General features: G+C 48.5%; 1 protein-coding gene across 1 annotated transcript in view; it reads left to right on the forward strand.

The window, feature by feature from the left end:
- Positions 1–5,460: 5,460 nt before the first annotated feature.
- Positions 5,461–18,048, forward strand: part of DOCK11 (dedicator of cytokinesis 11) — a gene marked incomplete at its 5' end in the record, with an annotated part of 190,438 nt that continues 177,850 nt past the window's right edge. The window contains one exon of the mRNA XM_082680876.1: positions 5,461–5,562. Coding sequence (XP_082537002.1) covers positions 5,461–5,562 — 102 coding nt within the window. The remainder of the gene's footprint in view (positions 5,563–18,048) is intronic.

Below are 18,048 nucleotides of genomic sequence, written 5' to 3' on the forward strand. Positions count from 1 at the left end.
GCACATCAAATGGTGATAGTGCTTTGGAGAAAAATAAAGAAGGGTAAGTTAGATAGGAGGGAGGGTTACCGTTTTAAACAGGGAGGTCAAGGGATTCCTAACTGAGAAGGTGACGTTGGGCACGATCCAAAGGAGTGAGGGAGTAAAGCAATGAAGCTATGTGGGGAGGATCCTTCCAGGTAGAGGGAATAGTAAGTGATGAAGCTCTGATGATGGGCAATGCCTGCCATTTCAAGAAATCACAAAGAGGCCTGGCTCCAGCATAGAGTACAAGGGGGAGGATTAGCAGGAGGTGAGATCAGAGAGTTATGGGAAAGGAGATGTAGTAGGACAGGTGGTCTAGACTGTGACAGGCAGCTTCTGACGTGGCCCCCAATGGTCCCCACCTCCTGGTGCTAACGCCCTTGTGTGACCCTTTCCCTTGATTGTGGGCTGGATCTAATGAATAGAAGCCAGCAAAACTGAAGGGGTGTCACTTGCAAGATTAGGTTCTTAAAGGCTGTGGCTTCTACTTGCTGGTAGTCTCTTGTTCTCTCATTGGCTCACTTTGATGAAGCCAGCTGCCACGTTATAAACGCCCTATGGACAAGCCCACGTGGCAAGGAGCTGAAGGCAGCCTGTGGCCAACTGCCAGCGAGGAACAGAGGCCTTCAGTCAAGCAACTTGTGAGGATCCAGATCCTGCCAATAACCACTGATCGAGCTCAGCAAGAGATCCTGACCCACTTGAACCCTGAGATGAGCGAGGCCTCAACCGATGCCCTGATCACAGCCTAGTGAGAGACCCTGATCTGGGGGACCCAGCTAAGCCATGCTCAGATTTCTGAGCCACAGAAAATGTGAGATAACAAGTGTGTGTTCTCTTAAGGGGCCGCATTTGGGGGTAATTTGTTACCCGGCAAGAGATAAGTAATACATTGTATCTTGTAGGTCACTCTAAGCACAAACTGGGCGGGGGACTGATTAGAATCACTGGCTGGTATGTTACAGATAGACTGTAGCAGGGCAAGGGGGAACGCGGGGGCGGGGGTGGGGTGTCAATTGAGAGGCCACTGAAATAATCTAGGCAAGAGATGCTGGTGGCTGGGACTAGGGTGGTATTGGTAGAGATGGGAGAAGTCTTTGGACCTTGAAAGTTTTTTTTTTTTTTTTTGGCCACACTGCGGGGCATGCAGGATTTTAGTTCCCCGACCAGGGATCAAACCCGTGCCCCCTGCAGTGGAAGCGCAGAGCCCTAACCACTGGACCGCCAGGGAATTCCCTCTTGAATGTATTTGGAAGGCAGAGTCAACAGGATTCGCTGTTAGATTAGATGCGGGGTGTGTAAGAAATAAGAGATGACTCTAAGGTTTTTGGCCTGAGCAACTAGAAAAGAACTATCATATACCGAGATAGAGGAAATTATAGAGGGAGTAGATTTGTGGAGAAAGAATAGGAGTTAGGTTTTGGGCATGCTTAATTTGAGGTATCTATTAGACATCAATGTAGGGATGATGAATTGGATATACAAGTCTGGGGGTTGAAGCTGGAAATATACATTTGAGAGTCTGCAGCATTTAGATGATAAAATGTGAAAGCCCGCTTGCTCTCCACTCCCATGTCCCACCCATAATCCCCCTTCCCCCGGTTAGCTCATGTGTAGGGATATAGATACACATACACAAATATTATTTTTCCACAAGTAGAATTGTTCTGCAACTTGCTTTTTATCAATATTTTTTGGAGTTTTTCGATGTAAGTACATCCGTATATATCTCATTCTTTCTTAATAGCTGTAGAGAATTCCTTAGTATGAATGAATCATGTTATATCCATGCATTCATTCATTCATTCACAAATATTTTTTGAGCACCTACTATGTGCCAGGCACTGATCTAGAAATTGAGGATAAAGTAGTCCCTTATGGATGGTATTTAGGTTGTTTCTAATAGTTTGCTATTATTAACATGGATACAATGAGTATCTTTATGCAGGCATCTCAGTTCACATGTGAGAGTTTTTATTTGGCATTGATTCATAGAAGTGGAATTTCTAGGTCAAAGAACTCTATGGCATTTCTAATACTTGAATCTCAAGTTCAATTAGGATAGGGTTAACATTAAATTAAATTAAAATAAACATTAGGATAGGTAAATTTGTGATAAAATCAAAGATATTTAACAAATGTGGAAAAGAAATCACCCAATAAAATGCTCTGTTGGAAGCTGTAGGATTGCCTCTACAATTTCCCTTTACTATGTGAGTGTAGTCATGTCCAAATCCCACTCAGCTTCAAGGTCAAACTCAAACGCCCCCTCCTACAGGAAGCCTTCAGTAGGCCCTAATCAGATGTGATTTTGCGATCTCCCGCTTTACCTCAAGTATGGTCTTTATCACATACTTCCTTGTATCATAAATACATTCTCTACAGGACTTTTTTTTTTTCCTGAAGGGAATGGACAGTGTATTTAATTCATCCTGCATCGTCCCTCAGTGCATAGCACAGCGCTCAATGTTTATGTAATGAAACAGAAGCCTTAAAGCAAAAAAAGTGAAACCTACAGTCTCAAGAATAAGCATGGCGCCTACTAATGACCAGATGGTGTTTGCATACCATCCGTGTGACATGTGCTTCCGATGGCTCACAAGGCTCTGTAGAAATTGCCTTCTTCTCCGATTCCATCTCCTACTACTTCTCTTCCTTCTATGCTCCAACCATGCTGGCCCTTTTTTCTTTTTTCTGGCTTTGAACACACTAAGTCTGCCCCCATCTCCACACCTTTGTACCTGTCATTCCTTCTACCTGGAGTGCTCTACCTCCTGATCTTTGCTGGCTGCTTCTTTTCCTTCAAGACTCACTCAACTTTCACCTCCTCCAAGAAGACTTCCTTGACCTTCTATTCTAAATTAGGTCTCCAACTCCAAGTACTCTCTATCCTATCACCTTAACTTAATCCTCCACATAGTATTTCTCGCTTTCTGAAATTAACATGTTCATTTGCTTGCACTAGAACGTAAGCTCCACCAGAAGAGGGACCTTGGCCTGTCTTGTTCAACCCTGTGTACTTTTAATGGCTACAATAGAGTATGTAGTAGTAAAGATGCTTTTGGCTGAAAGAAAGAATATTCAACTAAAAGTTGCATAAACTATAAGGGTTTACTTTGCTCAGAGGTAGGCAGTACTAGGTAGGGTTGGTTCAATGGTTCAATGCTGTCTGAATTCTGGATTGGCCCCTCTGCGATGGTCTTGGATTTCCCTTGTGGTTGCAATATGGCTGCCAAGGGCAGATGCGTCACCAGAAAAGACCCCTCTCAGGGAGAAGGGGGAGCAGAGGTCTCTCTGCACAGCTCTTTTTTAAAAGGTGGAAAAACTCAGGAGCTCTCCTCCCACACTTCTCTTTTCTATTGCATGGGCCCAAACTGAATGGAGTTAAGACCATCCTCTAGTAGAGTGAGATTATCATGATTTTCTTTTCAACCAGTCATAATTCATCACCTGGAGCTGGGTCTGTCTTCCCTAATTCCCCTGGCTCTGCTCCATACCAGAAGCAAATCTGGGCTCTCTTAGCAAGGAAAAAGTGGTATGGCTTTTCTGGCGGTAACCAACAGGGCGGGCCACACAGGCACTCATGGAACCGAGGCGTGAATTCGGGCTGATCCACCTACATTCAACAATTAACACATTTTATATACATACGCTCTGTGCAAAGCCAAGATTGGTGATACATGGCTTCTGCCTTCTGAGGACCTCCGGGTCCCAGGCCCTCTGGAACCTTCGTCTGTGCTTTAATGGGACTAATGTGATGACTGCTGAAATAGACATGCTGCTAAGAGATTTGGTCTTTTCTGGATTCACAGAAACCATCAACCATGCCCTTGTTTTCAAAACAAAGTCCTGTATATAGGTGTGACTGCTTGGTCTTTGAAGATGGTAAAAAGTGGGCAAAGTGGTCCTTCCCTGCTGGCACAGTGGTTGAGAGCCCGCCTGCCGATGCAGGGGACGCGGGTTCGTGCCCCGGTCCGGGAAGAGCCCACATGCCGCGGAGCGGCTGGGCCCGTGAGCCATGGCCGCTGAGCCTGCGCGTCCGGAGCCTGTGCTCCGCAACGGGAGAGGCCACAACAGTGAGAGGCCCGCGTAGCGGGGGGGTAAAAAAAAAAAAAAAAGTGGGCAAAGTGCCCTCATGGCAGTGGTAGGAACCCGCTTAGAAGGGCTGCATGGCTCCCCAGAAATTTTTGGCCATTTTCAAACTCTTAACACATTAAGTAACCAGACAGAAAATTCCCGCGGTTAGCAGAGCCTCTCACTTTGCACTTGGGGAGGTTTTACAGGGTCACTAGTACTTCAAGATTCACATCCTTATTTCTGTCTTAAGCACGTTTATTTTACATCTAGTTAGAAGATGTTCTTTGATTCTTGGGAAACAATTTCTTGGAAGGTGAAGAGGATAAGGAAAGGAGTAGGAAATGGAGAGGCGATAGCAGGATGTGTAAAAGCTTCTAGAAGACCGGTAAATCCTCCAGACTCCAGGTAATGGCCTTCCAAACCCGCCCCCGCCCCGCTCCACCCTCCCCCCGCCCCCCCGCCCCGTCTCTGCCGAACTAGACAACCTGCCACAGGCTCAGGGCCCACCATCCAGCTCTCCCCTACCCTGCTGGGGGTGGAGGGGTGGGCTCGCCCACAGCAAGTTACCAGTCCCAGAAGCCCGCTCCCTCCTGGGGTTGCCCCCCGATCCCTCCCACGTGAGGAGGATCGATGGGTAAGAAAACGGTGTGGGCAGCAGAGGACCCAAGCGAGTCGCTCCGGCCGGAAAACCCGCTCTCCCTCCTTCGACAGCGACATCGGCTCGACCCCTCCCGGGCGGAGCACACAATAGGCGGCTGCTCCACGTTGTCGCGCAGCCCCTCGCCGCCCCGGTCCTGGGGGCTTGCGGGGTGGCGGGGCGCGAGAGTTCCCCAGCCCTCCTCCGGGCACTGCAGCCTCCGGGGCGGGAAAGGAGCGCTGGGGTAGAGCGGGCCGCACACTTGGAGGCATTTCGTGTCGTTCCCCCCTCCCCGCCCCAAAATACACACAAACGAAAATGAAGCAACCAGACCTCCCCTCCCGGAGGCGGCTGCACCAGCAATATCAGCTGCGGGCGGAGCCCGAGCGGTTGCCACTTCCCCCCTCTTCCCTCGTGACCCTCGTTCCCCCTCCAATGCTCCCTCCCCCTCCACACGCCCTTCCTCGCCAGACACACCCTCCTCCTCGGGCTGCTCGCGCACGGAGCACGGGCTCTCTGGGGGAGGGAGCGGCCGCCGCCGTGGGGCCGGACGGCGAGCGAGCAAGGAAGGGAAGGAGGGAAAGAGGGAGGGGCAGCGGGAGACGCGCCGCCGCCAAGCTGCGATGTGGCCGGCCGGCGTGTAAACACTTGGAGCAGCAGCGGCCGCGGCCGCCCCGGCCCGGGGCAGTGAGCAAGCCAGCCGAGACCTTCCCGCCGCTGCCATGGCCGAAGTGCGCAAATTCACCAAGCGGCTCAGCAAGCCCGGCACGGCGGCCGAGCTCCGACAGAGCGTGTCGGAGGCCGTGCGGGGCTCCGTAGTGCTGGTGAGTGGCCGGGGGACGGGGCGTCCTGGGGAACGCGCTCCGGGCGAGAGCAACTGGGTGGCTTCCCGCGCGCGCGCGCGTGGGGCCGGGACGGGGACGGCGTCGGCGGCGGCCGGCCGGTGCGCTCCGCGCTCTTTCTCCGTTTCAGTAAGTTTTCGCCCCGGCCGCCGCTCGCCGGGGTCCGAGTCCCAGGCGCCCGCTGACAGCGCCGCGGCTGCCCGGCTGCCCCGCACGGGCTGGACGCCGACGGGCCGTCGGGGGCTCGGAACTGGGGCCCCGGCCGGGGGTGTGAGTTCGAGAACGGACCCCGCGCTGCCCTAGACCCGGCACAAAGAGCCGGCGACCCGGGCGCGACGTGATCCAGAGTCCGTGCTGCCCGCACCTGAGGCAGCCTAGGCGGAAGGATGCGATGTCCGTTTTGCACATACACGCACTCGCGCGCGCACACACACACACACACACACACACACACACACACACCGTGTACACAAAAAAAGAACCCCACCCAAAAAGCCCCGGGCGCCCAAGCTCCGGCGGGCGGTGAGAACAGAGGAAGCACAGCGACTTCCTCCTGCTACTGGGGAGAGGGTGGTGATGGGTGTAAGAAGGGGTGCTGCTGCCGCCGCCGCCGCTGCTGCCGCCGCTGCTGCTGCGGAGGGGGGGGGGGGGTTGGAGACAACGGGTTTCCGGGGCGTGTGGGCGCGGGGTCTGCAGCCGCAGGGCGAGGGTGTCCCCTGCGACCCGAGAGCGCTCCGGAGGCAGGAGATGGGGCCATGGGGGTTTGGGGGAAGACGGTGTGCGCCAGTCCAGGGATGGAGGACCTGGGCTCAGAGCCCCACCGCTCACGGCTGGGGGATGGGCATTGGAAAGCGCGCTGACCTCCTGGGAGCCTTTCCATCGCACCCTCAGCCTCATTCGGATTGTCTGACTCTGGAGCGCAGCGGAGGATACTAACGAGCACTTTCCCCTTCTCCTGTTTTCAAGACACTCGTTGCCAATTTCCTGGACCAGTAGTCAAAACCTAAATAAGCAATCAGACTGGTTAATTAGCATTTGTTTTGTTGCTTTGGTTTTTTGTTTGTTCGTTTTTGTCTCTCTCCATGCTCTCTACCTTACAGCGAGTCGTTTGCTGTGTTTAAATTTCACCATTAAGAGTGAGCTCTTTTTGTTAAAACAACTTATCATCGGAAGGGAACTTCACAGCTTTTCCTTGTAATTTTTCTGTTGATCTTGTAGAATCTGCGATAAAACCAACATTAAAGGGAGGCCAGGGGCCTGATCCCAACAGTGGAGAAAGTTGACATTAGTGGGAGTTCTGGAGGAGGATCAAAGGTAAAAATATGTACCTTTGAGATAAAGATCTGATCCCTAATAGCTACCACTGTGCAAAGCCAAATGACTTTAAAGAAATCTCTCTATCGTAGCTGGACCCTTGGAAGTTTAATCCTGCTGTTTAGCAGAGCTAAAAAGCCAGACCTTTAATGTTGTTTTAATGGACTTGGCCTATTGTGTGTCTCACTGATTTTAGAATGAGGTCCTGTTGGGGTTAGATTGGAACCTCGATTGTCATCACAGCCAGTTAAGAGAGGAAGGCAAGCTGTGGGTAGGGAATTTATACCAGGGCTCTCATCTCGGGTGATTGTTAACAAGTGATTCAGTCTCCCTAGCATAGGAAACACTTTCCTAAATTCAGGAAGAAAGAAAACCTCGCTTAAGCAGGGCTGGCTGGCCCTCTACCACATCGTGTGAAGGGAGCCTGTGAATTGGACAGATGGTCTCAAGAGAATAAATGGGACTCAGCAAACCTCCGCTGGGATTTGACCGGCGTTTGACCTGCCACCCCCAGCAACGTAAAGTTGACAGTAGCATTCTTGTCCAGGGTTTTGGGTTTGAAAAAGAATTGGGGGTAACACAGGTGCCTTCCTAACCATTGACTCTGGCACAAAAACCTGTTAGTGGGAGGAGACTCTTCTGAGAGATACCGCCAACCTAGCTTACTTGGGACCAAGGCCACAGATTTTTTTACCGGGCAAGGCACAGGAATGATATTTATTTACTACTCTGGTATGTGGGCCACACTGAGATTTTGGGAGGTGGGGAGAACTGATTCTAGGAATCTAAATCTATATCTGTTGAGCCCCTGCAACGTGCAAGGCACAATCCTAGATGCCCTAAAATTATGAATGAGTGTGATGACTTTATCTTCATTTGTTTCTGTTAGTTCCAGCCGGGGTTGGGTCTGTGTATGTGTTTGTCAAGAGGACACCCAGATTATGTACGTAAATCAGTTTTAGCTTATTCATAGCACCTTAGTGAATGCTGTTTTGAAGCAGTTCAGTCAATTAAGAGATAAGGAAAGAGTCTTAAATGGAGTGTACTCTCCTAAATGGCTCTCTTTCTTGGCCCCTGCTTTTCTGACACCAAGAGCTCGTTAACCAAAGTTAGCAAAGCCATGGGTGGCTGGAGAGCGAGTGGACCACATTGCAGCTGCCATCACAACGTCTGATTCTTTTCTGATTTAAGACCCAAAATGTTTATGAGGGACAGCTGAGGTAGGATTTACACTTGCTGCTGTCAACCCACGACATTCAAGTTAGGGCTTCAACATGGAGTCGCATTTTCATTAGATTTCAATATGGAGTCATTCCTGCCGCAGAGCAAGCTTTCCTGTGGTGTATCTTTCACTAGAACTTGGAAAACCCACCAAGCTGAACAAATATACAGAATTTCCTGTTTAGGTGGTTTCTTTTTTAACAGTTATACCCTTTTTGGCATGTTGCTAACATCATTCAGTTTTGTTCACTGTTTGAAAAATTCAGAAGGCTTAGGCTATATATAGCATGTAGTTGTGTATTCAAACCTTCATTCAGTTATCAGTACTTCCTCAAATCTATTAACTATATAATGAAGCAGATAGAGAAAGAGAGACCGTTTTGTTGCTGCATTTTTTTTTTTTAAATGAAAGACAGTTTTAACCCAGGCAAAGGGATAATTACAGAATTAACCACTGGCAGAGATTTCTCAAGAGAGACTTGGGGAGGAATATTATAACCTGAGAGCGTCTGTGATTAACTGAGAAGTGTTTACATATATACACATTTTAAAATGCAGCGTTTCAACGCTGTTTTTGTTATAATTCAGGATGTAGCTCTTTGTGCCTCTGGGGGAACAAAGGCATTTGAGAAACCTGTTGTATTCTGGCTGCCCTCGGGAGGAGTCCCTGTGTCTGCCTGGGAAGGTCGCCTAGTAGGTGTTTAAATACTGTTGACTTGCTGCCGCTGAATTTACTTTCAATTCCTCGTGTGCCAAAGGATCAGGAAAGAGTTGCTAGATATTACGGGTTGTAGGCCCTTGAGGCAGGGCGATGCATGCACGGTGCCCTGGCTGGCGCCTGGCCAGATGGCATATAACAAAGCCAGTGGAGGAAAGCTCTCCAAGAGCTGAGAATGGCTGAAAAGGGTCTGCAGCTGTTGACACCCCCCCCCCCAACACTACCACCTCTGCAAGGAGTGTTCCTTAGGTTTGCATTTAGGGAAGGCCTGAAAATGAATCAGCTCCCCTGCTCCCTCTTCCCAGGGGAATTTGTGGAAAGTACTTAATCGAGGACAAAACAACTTACACGGTAGAATAAAGCCAGTTGCAACGGGCTTTGCCCGCGAGTCTGCAGTTCAGAGACTTAGCTGGGCTCTGCATGCACTGACCCAGAGTGTGGGCGAGTAAGCACGAAATGGTCTTACTGCTCCCCCGTTGGCTCCTCCAGGTTTGGAGAAGGAAGGATCTGTCAGCCAGCCCAGTACAGAGGTTGCTGTGAAGCCGGAGAGGCCTCCTTGCCCAACCCTCTTTGAAGCACGAAGTAGTACTGGATAGAATTTGTTTTCCAAGCCGAGCACGTTAAACAAATTTATCATAGAAACCTGTAAATAATTATGTCACTTACCCGTATCTTATGAACATTTCTTCACATCAGCGATACAAATCTACATAATCGTGTTTAACGACTGCCAGAAGTTCCACTGTGGGTGGACCGTAGGTTAATCATCCTTTACTGTTTGATGTCTTGAGAAGTTCTAATTCTGAGGAGTTAGAAACATGAGCTCTCCAGTACAGTAGCTACTAGCCACCTGTGGCTATTTACGTTTGAATTCATTAAAAAACTAAAATTAGTTTAAAAACTTTAAAAATCAGCTCCTAAATTGCCCTTGCCACAAATGCTCAAGAACCACGTGTGCCTAGTGGCTGGCCCGCATAGGACAGCCCAGAGACAGCATTTCCACCACTGCAGGAAGTTCCTCAGGACAGCTCTGGTATAAACATGAATTTGAATGAACATCTTTGAGCAGGCATTTTCAAATATGCTAGATTGTCCCTCTAGGATAAATTTCTAGCATTGGAATTGCTTTGCTCAAACATTAGACACATTTTTAGCATTAACATTTCCTTTAAACCTGCTGTTAAATTGCTCTGCAGAAAGTTATTGACATTGGCCCTTCCGTCACCAGAAAGTGTGAGTGTTCCTTTTGCCCCCTCCCATGGCAACACCGGTAATTAGTATTTTTTAACCTTTGCAATCTGGTAGGCAGTAAACGGCATATCACCGTTCTAATTTGCATTCCTCTCATTAGTCTTGAAGTTGACCAGGTTGGCATATGTTGATTAGCCATCTGTATTTCTTCTTTTGAGGATTTGAGTGAACCTTCGTACAGACTTATTTCCTGGTTTGTAATTCTCACACTAACGGTCTCTACCCCTAAGATTCTGTTTCGATAAGTCTGGGCTGGGGCCAGGCATGTGTATTTTTAAAAACAACCCAAGGTGACTTTGATGTGCACAGAAACGCAGATCTAGACCACTTGCCTACTCAAGGCAGGAATGTCCCCCGTACTGGCCCTGACAAATGTTGCCTAGCTTCTCCTTAAACGCTCTCCGCCCGTTAGAGGGCTGGGTTAGAAACGGCTCTTGCGCTGAAATTTGCTCTCTGTAAGTTCCACCACTAGGCTAGGCCTCGCTCTGCCATTTGGAGCCACACAGAAGATGTTTGCTTCCTCTTTCACATGGCAACCCTTCAAATATTTGGAGACAGCCACCATGGCATTTTAAAATGCACTCTTCCCAAAGCCAAAGAGCCTTCATTTCTTTCCTTCCTTCCTCATGTGACTTGGTTTCGAGATGCTTCACCATCACGATCATCTTGTTTGGGCTCCTTTCCAAGGTTTCAGTGTCCTCCTTAAAATGTGGGAGCCAGAGCCCAGGCTCAAGAGTCAGGCCTGGGCTTGACTCTGCCCTCTGTCCCCGGCTTGCATTGTGAACCGAAGCGAGTAGCGAGATCTTGTTTTCCTCATCTGTGAAATGGGGATAATAAATAGTTGTACTGACCTTGTGGAGTTCTCGTGGGGGTCGAAGAAGGTAATATTTGGAAAGCGTCTGATGTATAAGTGATTCATAAAAGTTTAGGAGAGATCTAGTAAAAAAAAAAAAGCATTCTAGAAGGGTCTATCACAGATTACAGTGAAGAAGGGGGCAATATTTCATACCCATTCTGAATATGAACCAAGAAGGCAGGGGCTGTGTGTTCCTGTCTATTCCCAGTGCCTCTCACAGCAGGAAACACATGGAAACAATATATAGGATGGACCAGGTGTTGGGTGCCTGGAGACCAGGTAACTGGGTGAAATATAGCTGCATGGCTCTGGAGAGGGACAGCAGTGGCTTAGCTGAGGCAGTGACAATGGAGATAAGGTGGAAGAAGTAGGAGAAGTGATAAAAGCAGCAGGATTTAGTGATCCTTGAAGGGGGAGTAGAGGGGGGAAGGAAGAAGTGGGAGGAAGGGGGGGGAGGTGGAGTCAAGATGATTGAGGTTGTCAGCCCAGGTGACCAGGAGGGTCAGTGTGTTCCACGAGAGGGGAAGGGAGAAGCAAATGAGTGGCCTCTTCTAGAGAGGGTCGTCAGGGCAAAGCCATTTTACAGTTAAGGCGGTGGAGAGAACATCCTGGGGAAAGGCTGAGCCTCTAGTGTTGTGTTTTGGCAAAAGACTAGGGTTCTCGAGGGCAGAGAAGAAAGTGTTCCAGATGGGATCAGGAAGGGGCGGAAGAACCAGGGCTGAGCAGCCGGGCAGGGGAGGCGAGATTAGCTGATTGAAGAGCTTTGCACCTTTGGGGGTCGTTAGGGAAGTGGGAGGCAGGGCGGGGCGGGGGGGGGGGCGCTGAGGAACGGCCTCCCCAGGCAGGCTTCATGGGAAGTTAGGTCACCCCCTGGGCAGCTTCCCGTCCCAGGGTTCAGCCTGACCAGCCTCCTTCCCCAGGTGCCTGAAGAGGCTGGCTAGCGTGTTTCCTGCCCTTGAGGGACTCACAAGCCTGGAAGGGAGATGGGATGTATGCAGATGAGTGAAATAGAGACGATGGAAGCGGCAGGAGTCTAGTGATTGGTGCTGCTTCTATCTTCAGTTAGTTACATCATTTCTGCCCGGCCGCCGCCCCCTCATGGTCTTTTTTGTGGTCCTTAACGTTTTTTCAAGACGTTGGTCCTTTCTGGGTTCAACAGTGTTAAGTGAGGCCTTTGGCATTTCCCTCATTTACTGGGCTACAGAGACCTTTTTTTTTTTTTTTTTTTTTTTATGGGAATGGGGAAAGTAAATGGCAGCGCCTGACACTGAGAAATTCACATCCAGTGTACATGTGTAACTCCCCTTGACATTCCTTGACCTGACGTCTGTGGGCTGCCAGAGCGGAGCGCTTGCTGCCTTCCCAGACCCCACCTCGGGAGCCGCCCCGCCCCCCAGGCTTGTTTGCGGGAATTCCGTTCAGAGGAGTCATTCACCTCCCTGCTTTTGCTTTCTTCTGAGACATAAAATGATCAGTAGGCATGTTGAAAAATTATTAGTTTTTTTGTTTGTTTTCTTCCTTTTTTTTTTTTTTTTTTTTAAAAACACAGAGGGAAGGCCAGAAACCACAGGCGGGAGAAAGCACGAGAGCTGTTTCCCCTTTTCTGTAAATCCTAATGGTAGTTTTATGATACATCTCTGTTTGGGATTTAGATATCTTAGTTTCTTTTCGCTTTTGTCAGGAGTGCAGAGGGGTTCATGGGTAACATTGACCTGTCGCTTATATCAACCCAGAGCCAGATGCCTTTCCGATTCTTGCAGGGCCACACCCTGGAGGCTCCCAGAGCAGGAACTGGGGCAAAGGGACAGTCTCATTCAGCTCCGTTGTCTGTGACTCGTGCTTAGTAGAGCACACTAGTTTCTGGAAACTCACTGCCCGGGTTCAAAGTCCAGCTCAGCTGCTTACTAACTTGGGTGACCTTGGGCCAGTTATTTCACCTTCTGTGCCTCGATAACCCTCCGGTGGGTTTGGGTTTGCGGAAAGGCTTCCATGAGTTGCATGCAAAGCACTGGGGACCGGGGCTTGGCACGTGGAAGGCACTGGACAACTGTTGGCTCGCACGCTTATTCCCGGGCTTGATGGTGTGCAGAAGTCTTTTGTGTATGTGTGACACATCAACCAACAAAAGTAGACGGGTAGAAGGGAAGCAGGTACCCTTGCTTTTTTATTTCCCTGCTGCAGATCATGCCCCAAAGGGTGAGCCCCATACATGGCTGAGCCGAGAATCATACCCTTCTTGGCAGACTAAGCTGGCTGCCCATGAGGTCCTGGGAGCAGCCATTCCCAGGCGGACCGGATCATATCGAAGAGCCCAGTGGATGTGAGCTAGGGCTCTGGGTCTTTGGCAGTTCTTGCCTTCAGACTAGTCAGATGAGTGGGTGGGAAGACTGGTCGTCTAGTGGGGAGGAACACCCCATCCTGTGCCCGGGAGGAGGTCCTCTGGTCTGGGGAACTTACGACAGTCTGTTCAGCGCGGTTTCTCCAAAAGCATGGATAGAGGACCATTGGGCTCTGTATGGAAGACTAGAACTTGAACGCTCTTTCCTTTCCCTCTCAAAACTTTATTGACATGCCTTTTACTCATTAATCCTTACTTTAAAAAGAATCAAATGACCGTTGACATTCAAGTGCCCTTTTAAAGATGTATTTTGGAAACATGTATTTTAGTGGGAACATTTTAAGCTTACAGGTCTTCTAAGAAATCAATATACTTTTCTGCCCAGCTATCCTGGTTTTGTGGTAGCAGGATGAGTCCAATTAGGAATAGTACGTGCAGGTTTCCGGCGTAGTCAATACCGTGGAAAATACGCCAACTGTTCCAGGGACATGAGGTTGACCTACTATCTACGCACAGCGTCGCACAATCACGCCAAAATTTGCTATTAATGATTTCCTGCCATTCTTTACCACCTTATTTTTATTGCTCATCGAGTTTGTCGTTGACAGGAAGTTGTATTTTGGCCTTTCTCGACAGCTTAACGTTGGACTGTATATGTTTCAAGCTGCAGAGAAATGTTTGAAGGTATTCTGATACTTCAGCTCTCCCCTCCCGTTGCTTTCCGTAGTGACTAAAAGATTTGACTGGGTGAGATTTAACTAAGAAGTCAAATGTTCTTCTAAGCCTCTGAGACAGAACATCTTTATTTGAAGTGCTTCAGCGAAGTGTGTCAGGAGGCTGGGGAATGCCTTTGTACGAAATAGTTGATGTATTAGACCTTGTATTTTTATAGCCCCGATCTTATGATGAGTCAAAAATGCTGTTATGCCTCTGACCTCGCATGTTCTTCCAGGTCACTGTGAAACACATCCTGCATTGTCATCACCTGTCTCCCTTCAGTGGGGAAACAGAGGCATGGTTTCAAGTGAGGCAAGGCTGTAGGCCACCCAGGTTTGCTAAATGACAGAACAGGTAATGAACTCCGGGTGTCTCAATTTCTTTGGCATAATCAGGTAAAGAAGCACTAGCTCCTGGGCCAGATTCCACAATAGAAAGGGTGGAGGAAGCTCTCTTTGTGTGGTTTTGGTGATGATCTCCTCCTGTTGGGAAACAGTGTTTATTTCTGAACAAGCTTAGGTCTCTGTAGTGGGAAAGTAGGAGGTGAGGACAGAAAAAAAAAAATGAAGAGGGGTGGGGTTGTTATTGAGAAATGTGGGCAAGATCCGTATAGATGTTTCCTTGCCAAAGTCAAGGACTTTGAGAACTGTTTGCAATTGGCCGTCCTTCCTTTCTTTGCTATTTGACTAGCTATATGGGGGAAAAAATTCTCCAGGACACTGGCTGTGCCAAGGTACCTGGGATCATTTTCAGGGAACTGTTTTTATGATTTTTTTTCAAGCAGGTTAGTGCCGTCCAAAAATAACAACATATATATTTCTCTCCATGCCTTTTATATTAGCCGTGTAGCTTTCCCACTTGAGAAACTGCCAACTTTATGTCTTACAGAACCTGTTGTCAATGTTCATGGCGTGAGTGGAACAGTGTGGTTGGCAAAACCAGTTTATTTTCATAGGTTAACAAGTTCCGAAGGCTTCGGCCCATTAAATGGTTTCCTAGAGACCAGGAGGAGGGAATACCACATTCTGAGTTGCCTAACTTACCACCAAGAAAGCACTTAAATCCGGGAGGGCTCTCAATGAACTGTTGGCGAAAATTGAACAAAATGGTTATTTGAAAGCTCATAGGCGCCCGCAGCTCTCCTTCTGGCCAGAAGAGTGTTTAGATCATGCTCTATTGCTTGTGGAGCAAAGAAGGTTCTCCCTGCTAACCTGACCCCAAGGGAGGATCGCTCCTCCACTGCCAGTGACCTGTGTGACTGCTTACAGAGGAGCTCTGCCTCTGTCTTCGCCTTCCAAACGAAGTGAAACGGGGTCTGGCAGAATTCTCACCGGGAGAGCCGGAGGAGAATTCCATAGGGCTTTGTTGTCGCCTCAGTTCTGCGATGGAGGCCCAGCTCCCTCCCCCTGCTTCCTCTGCGTGGAGTGGACTCGGATGTCCCCTGCCAGCCCGGCACCGCCCCAGGCCCAGAGACTAGTCAGGGCCTAAGCAAGGGGGCATCAGAAGACTCGTATTCAGAGCTGCGGATCTGGGCCTTAAGTCCCCTAGGCTACTGGTTCTGCCCGGTCTGTAAAATCCATTTCCGGTCACTGGGTTTTATCTTCTTTCTCGTCCCCACCCGCTACCCCATATCTAACCCTCTGCCTTGGTTTGCCAGCCAATTGCGCAGCCCCTCTAGGAGAGTTCTCGTCTTGTTGCCGGTCCCGAGGAGGACTGTCCTGCACTCACCATGACTGCACAATAGCTTGAGCTTAGCACGCTGGGTGTCTGCTTAGAGAACTCAGAAAAGGCAGAGTACTTGAGATGAGGAGTCCCAGCAGTGACCCTGCTGAGAGTTGCACTGGATGCATGGCCTGTTAGTTTCCTATGGCCGCTACAACACGTTGCCGCAAACTTAGTGTCTCAAAACAATACAGATTTACTAAACTCACAGTTCTGGAGGTTGGAAGTCTGAAACGGTTTTAAGTGGGCTAACGCCAAGGTGTCTGTAAGTCCTCACTCCCTCCCAGAAGCTCTAGGGGAGAATCTGTTACCGTGCATTTTACAGCTTCTAGAGGCTGCCTGCATTCCTTGGCTTGTGGCCCCTTCCTCCATCTTCAAGCCAGCAATGTCCGGTCAAGTCTTTCTCACATCGTATCATACTGATACTGCTTATGTCATCACATCTCCTTCTCTGATTCTGACTCTTCTGCCTGCCTTCTTTCCTTCCTCCCTCCCTCACTTAGAAGGACTCTTATGATTGATTACCTTGGTCCCACCAGGATAATTAGTTAGGATAATCTCTCCATCTCAAAATCCTTAACTTGATTACATCTGCAAAATCCCTTTGCTATGTAATATAACGTAGTCACAAATTCCAGGGATTAAGAAGCGGACAGCTTTGGGAAACCATTGCTGGAGGTTGAGGAATGGTGGAATTCTAGGGTCACATGGGTTTCCAGCATGGATACTGACCTTGTGGTGGAGGAGGAACACGGGGCTGATAGACGGGCAAACTGTGAGCCAGGTGCAAAAGCCTTCGCAGAATAAGAATGAGAAAGCACAAACCCTTTTGAGACTTTTGGCTGAAAGAAAGCAATATAGGTTTGCAGTCTGCAATTTCAATTTGGATGTTTTCTTAAATTCTTCATGATTAAAAAAAATTTTTCCCACACAAAAGTCCCTCAGTCTGGAGTTCTTGTAAGTGGGCACTGCTTTCAGACTTGAGGTGTTTCAAGATACAAGCTGGCCAGACACTTGGCAGGCACTTAGCCAGTTCAGGCCTATGGAATTTTCCACCCTCAGCTAAAGAGTAAAGAGGTAAGGGGGTGGGTGTGTGTATTGAAAAGAGAAAAGGATGGTTTCACATCAGGGAGGATAACTCTTTGGCTGACAAGCCCCAAGACACCTCTCATGTGTCCTGTGTGAGAGACACTTCACCCATCCTGAAGGTCAGGTTAGACTGGGCATGGCCCTCCTGCATTTTCAAGGTAATTGGCAGACCCTTTCCCAGAAATGGGTTTCTAAAACACATGATTCAAGAAGCAGAGAGAAGGACTGGAAAAGCTCTCTGATTCCTTCAGTCTTCACGATGTTTTCAATTGAGAGAGAAATTGAAACTTCCTGTCTCATTCACCAAGTCCAGGCACTGCCATCTTAGAGACACACACCACAAAAGCTTGCTGGCTGATCACATTTGCACCAGCCCTCCTCACGCTGGCCATGACAATATCCATGATAAGCTGATGGCACAGAGCCTACTGCCCTGAAGAAGCACTCTATCATCGATGTGGGTTGCATTTTCTATTTTTACATCACTTCTAATTGGCCATGGCTATATTTCTCCGAGGCCAGGCGTATCTTTTTCCAGACCTTTGGATAATTGGCTGAAATGTACTGAAAAACATTTTGTAAAAGGTTGGGAAACCCCCAGATTTTGTTTAAAAATCTGTACCGACAAAATATACATTAACCATCTTCACTGTCTCCTGTTCCAGTCTTCCTTTCTTTTCTCCTCAATAGGAAAATAGTTCCAATTCTCCTTATAAGCCAACTCAGTTAAAAAATTCAGATGTTTGCAGTGGAATTATCTTCAAATTTTTTCTAATGTATTTAGATACTACTAATCTCTAGGATGTGAAAAGGTATTAACTGTAATCCTATTTAAATCTTCTTTAGAAAGTGATGTTCATTTTCTTTATGTTATAGGCTCCTGCCCTTCAACCTGGCTTATTTTGTTATAGTTTATTTCATATTATTTTACTGAGTTACTGCTTTCTGGTTTGAGGTTTTTCCTTTTTCACTGGCCCTCATCTGAACTTCATGGCGTAGGGATAGTAGGCATTGGATCAGTGACCTTCGTGACACAGTTGATGCCTCAGGACTCTGGAACATCTGGGAGTGTGGTGTGTACCAGAAGAAACTAGAAAGCAAATGTGTTTGAGAGTGAGCTAGGAGAGAGAGAGAGAGAGAGAGAGAGAGGGAGGGAGGGAGGGAGGGAGAGAGAGAGAGAGAGAGAGAGAGATAGATATGGGAGGGAGATAGCAAGCTGTCTTAGCTGAAGGAAAAGAGAAA

Source organism: Grampus griseus (assembly GCF_964374135.1).
Source record: "Grampus griseus genome assembly, chromosome: X".
NCBI classification, from domain to species: domain Eukaryota; kingdom Metazoa; phylum Chordata; class Mammalia; order Artiodactyla; family Delphinidae; genus Grampus; species Grampus griseus.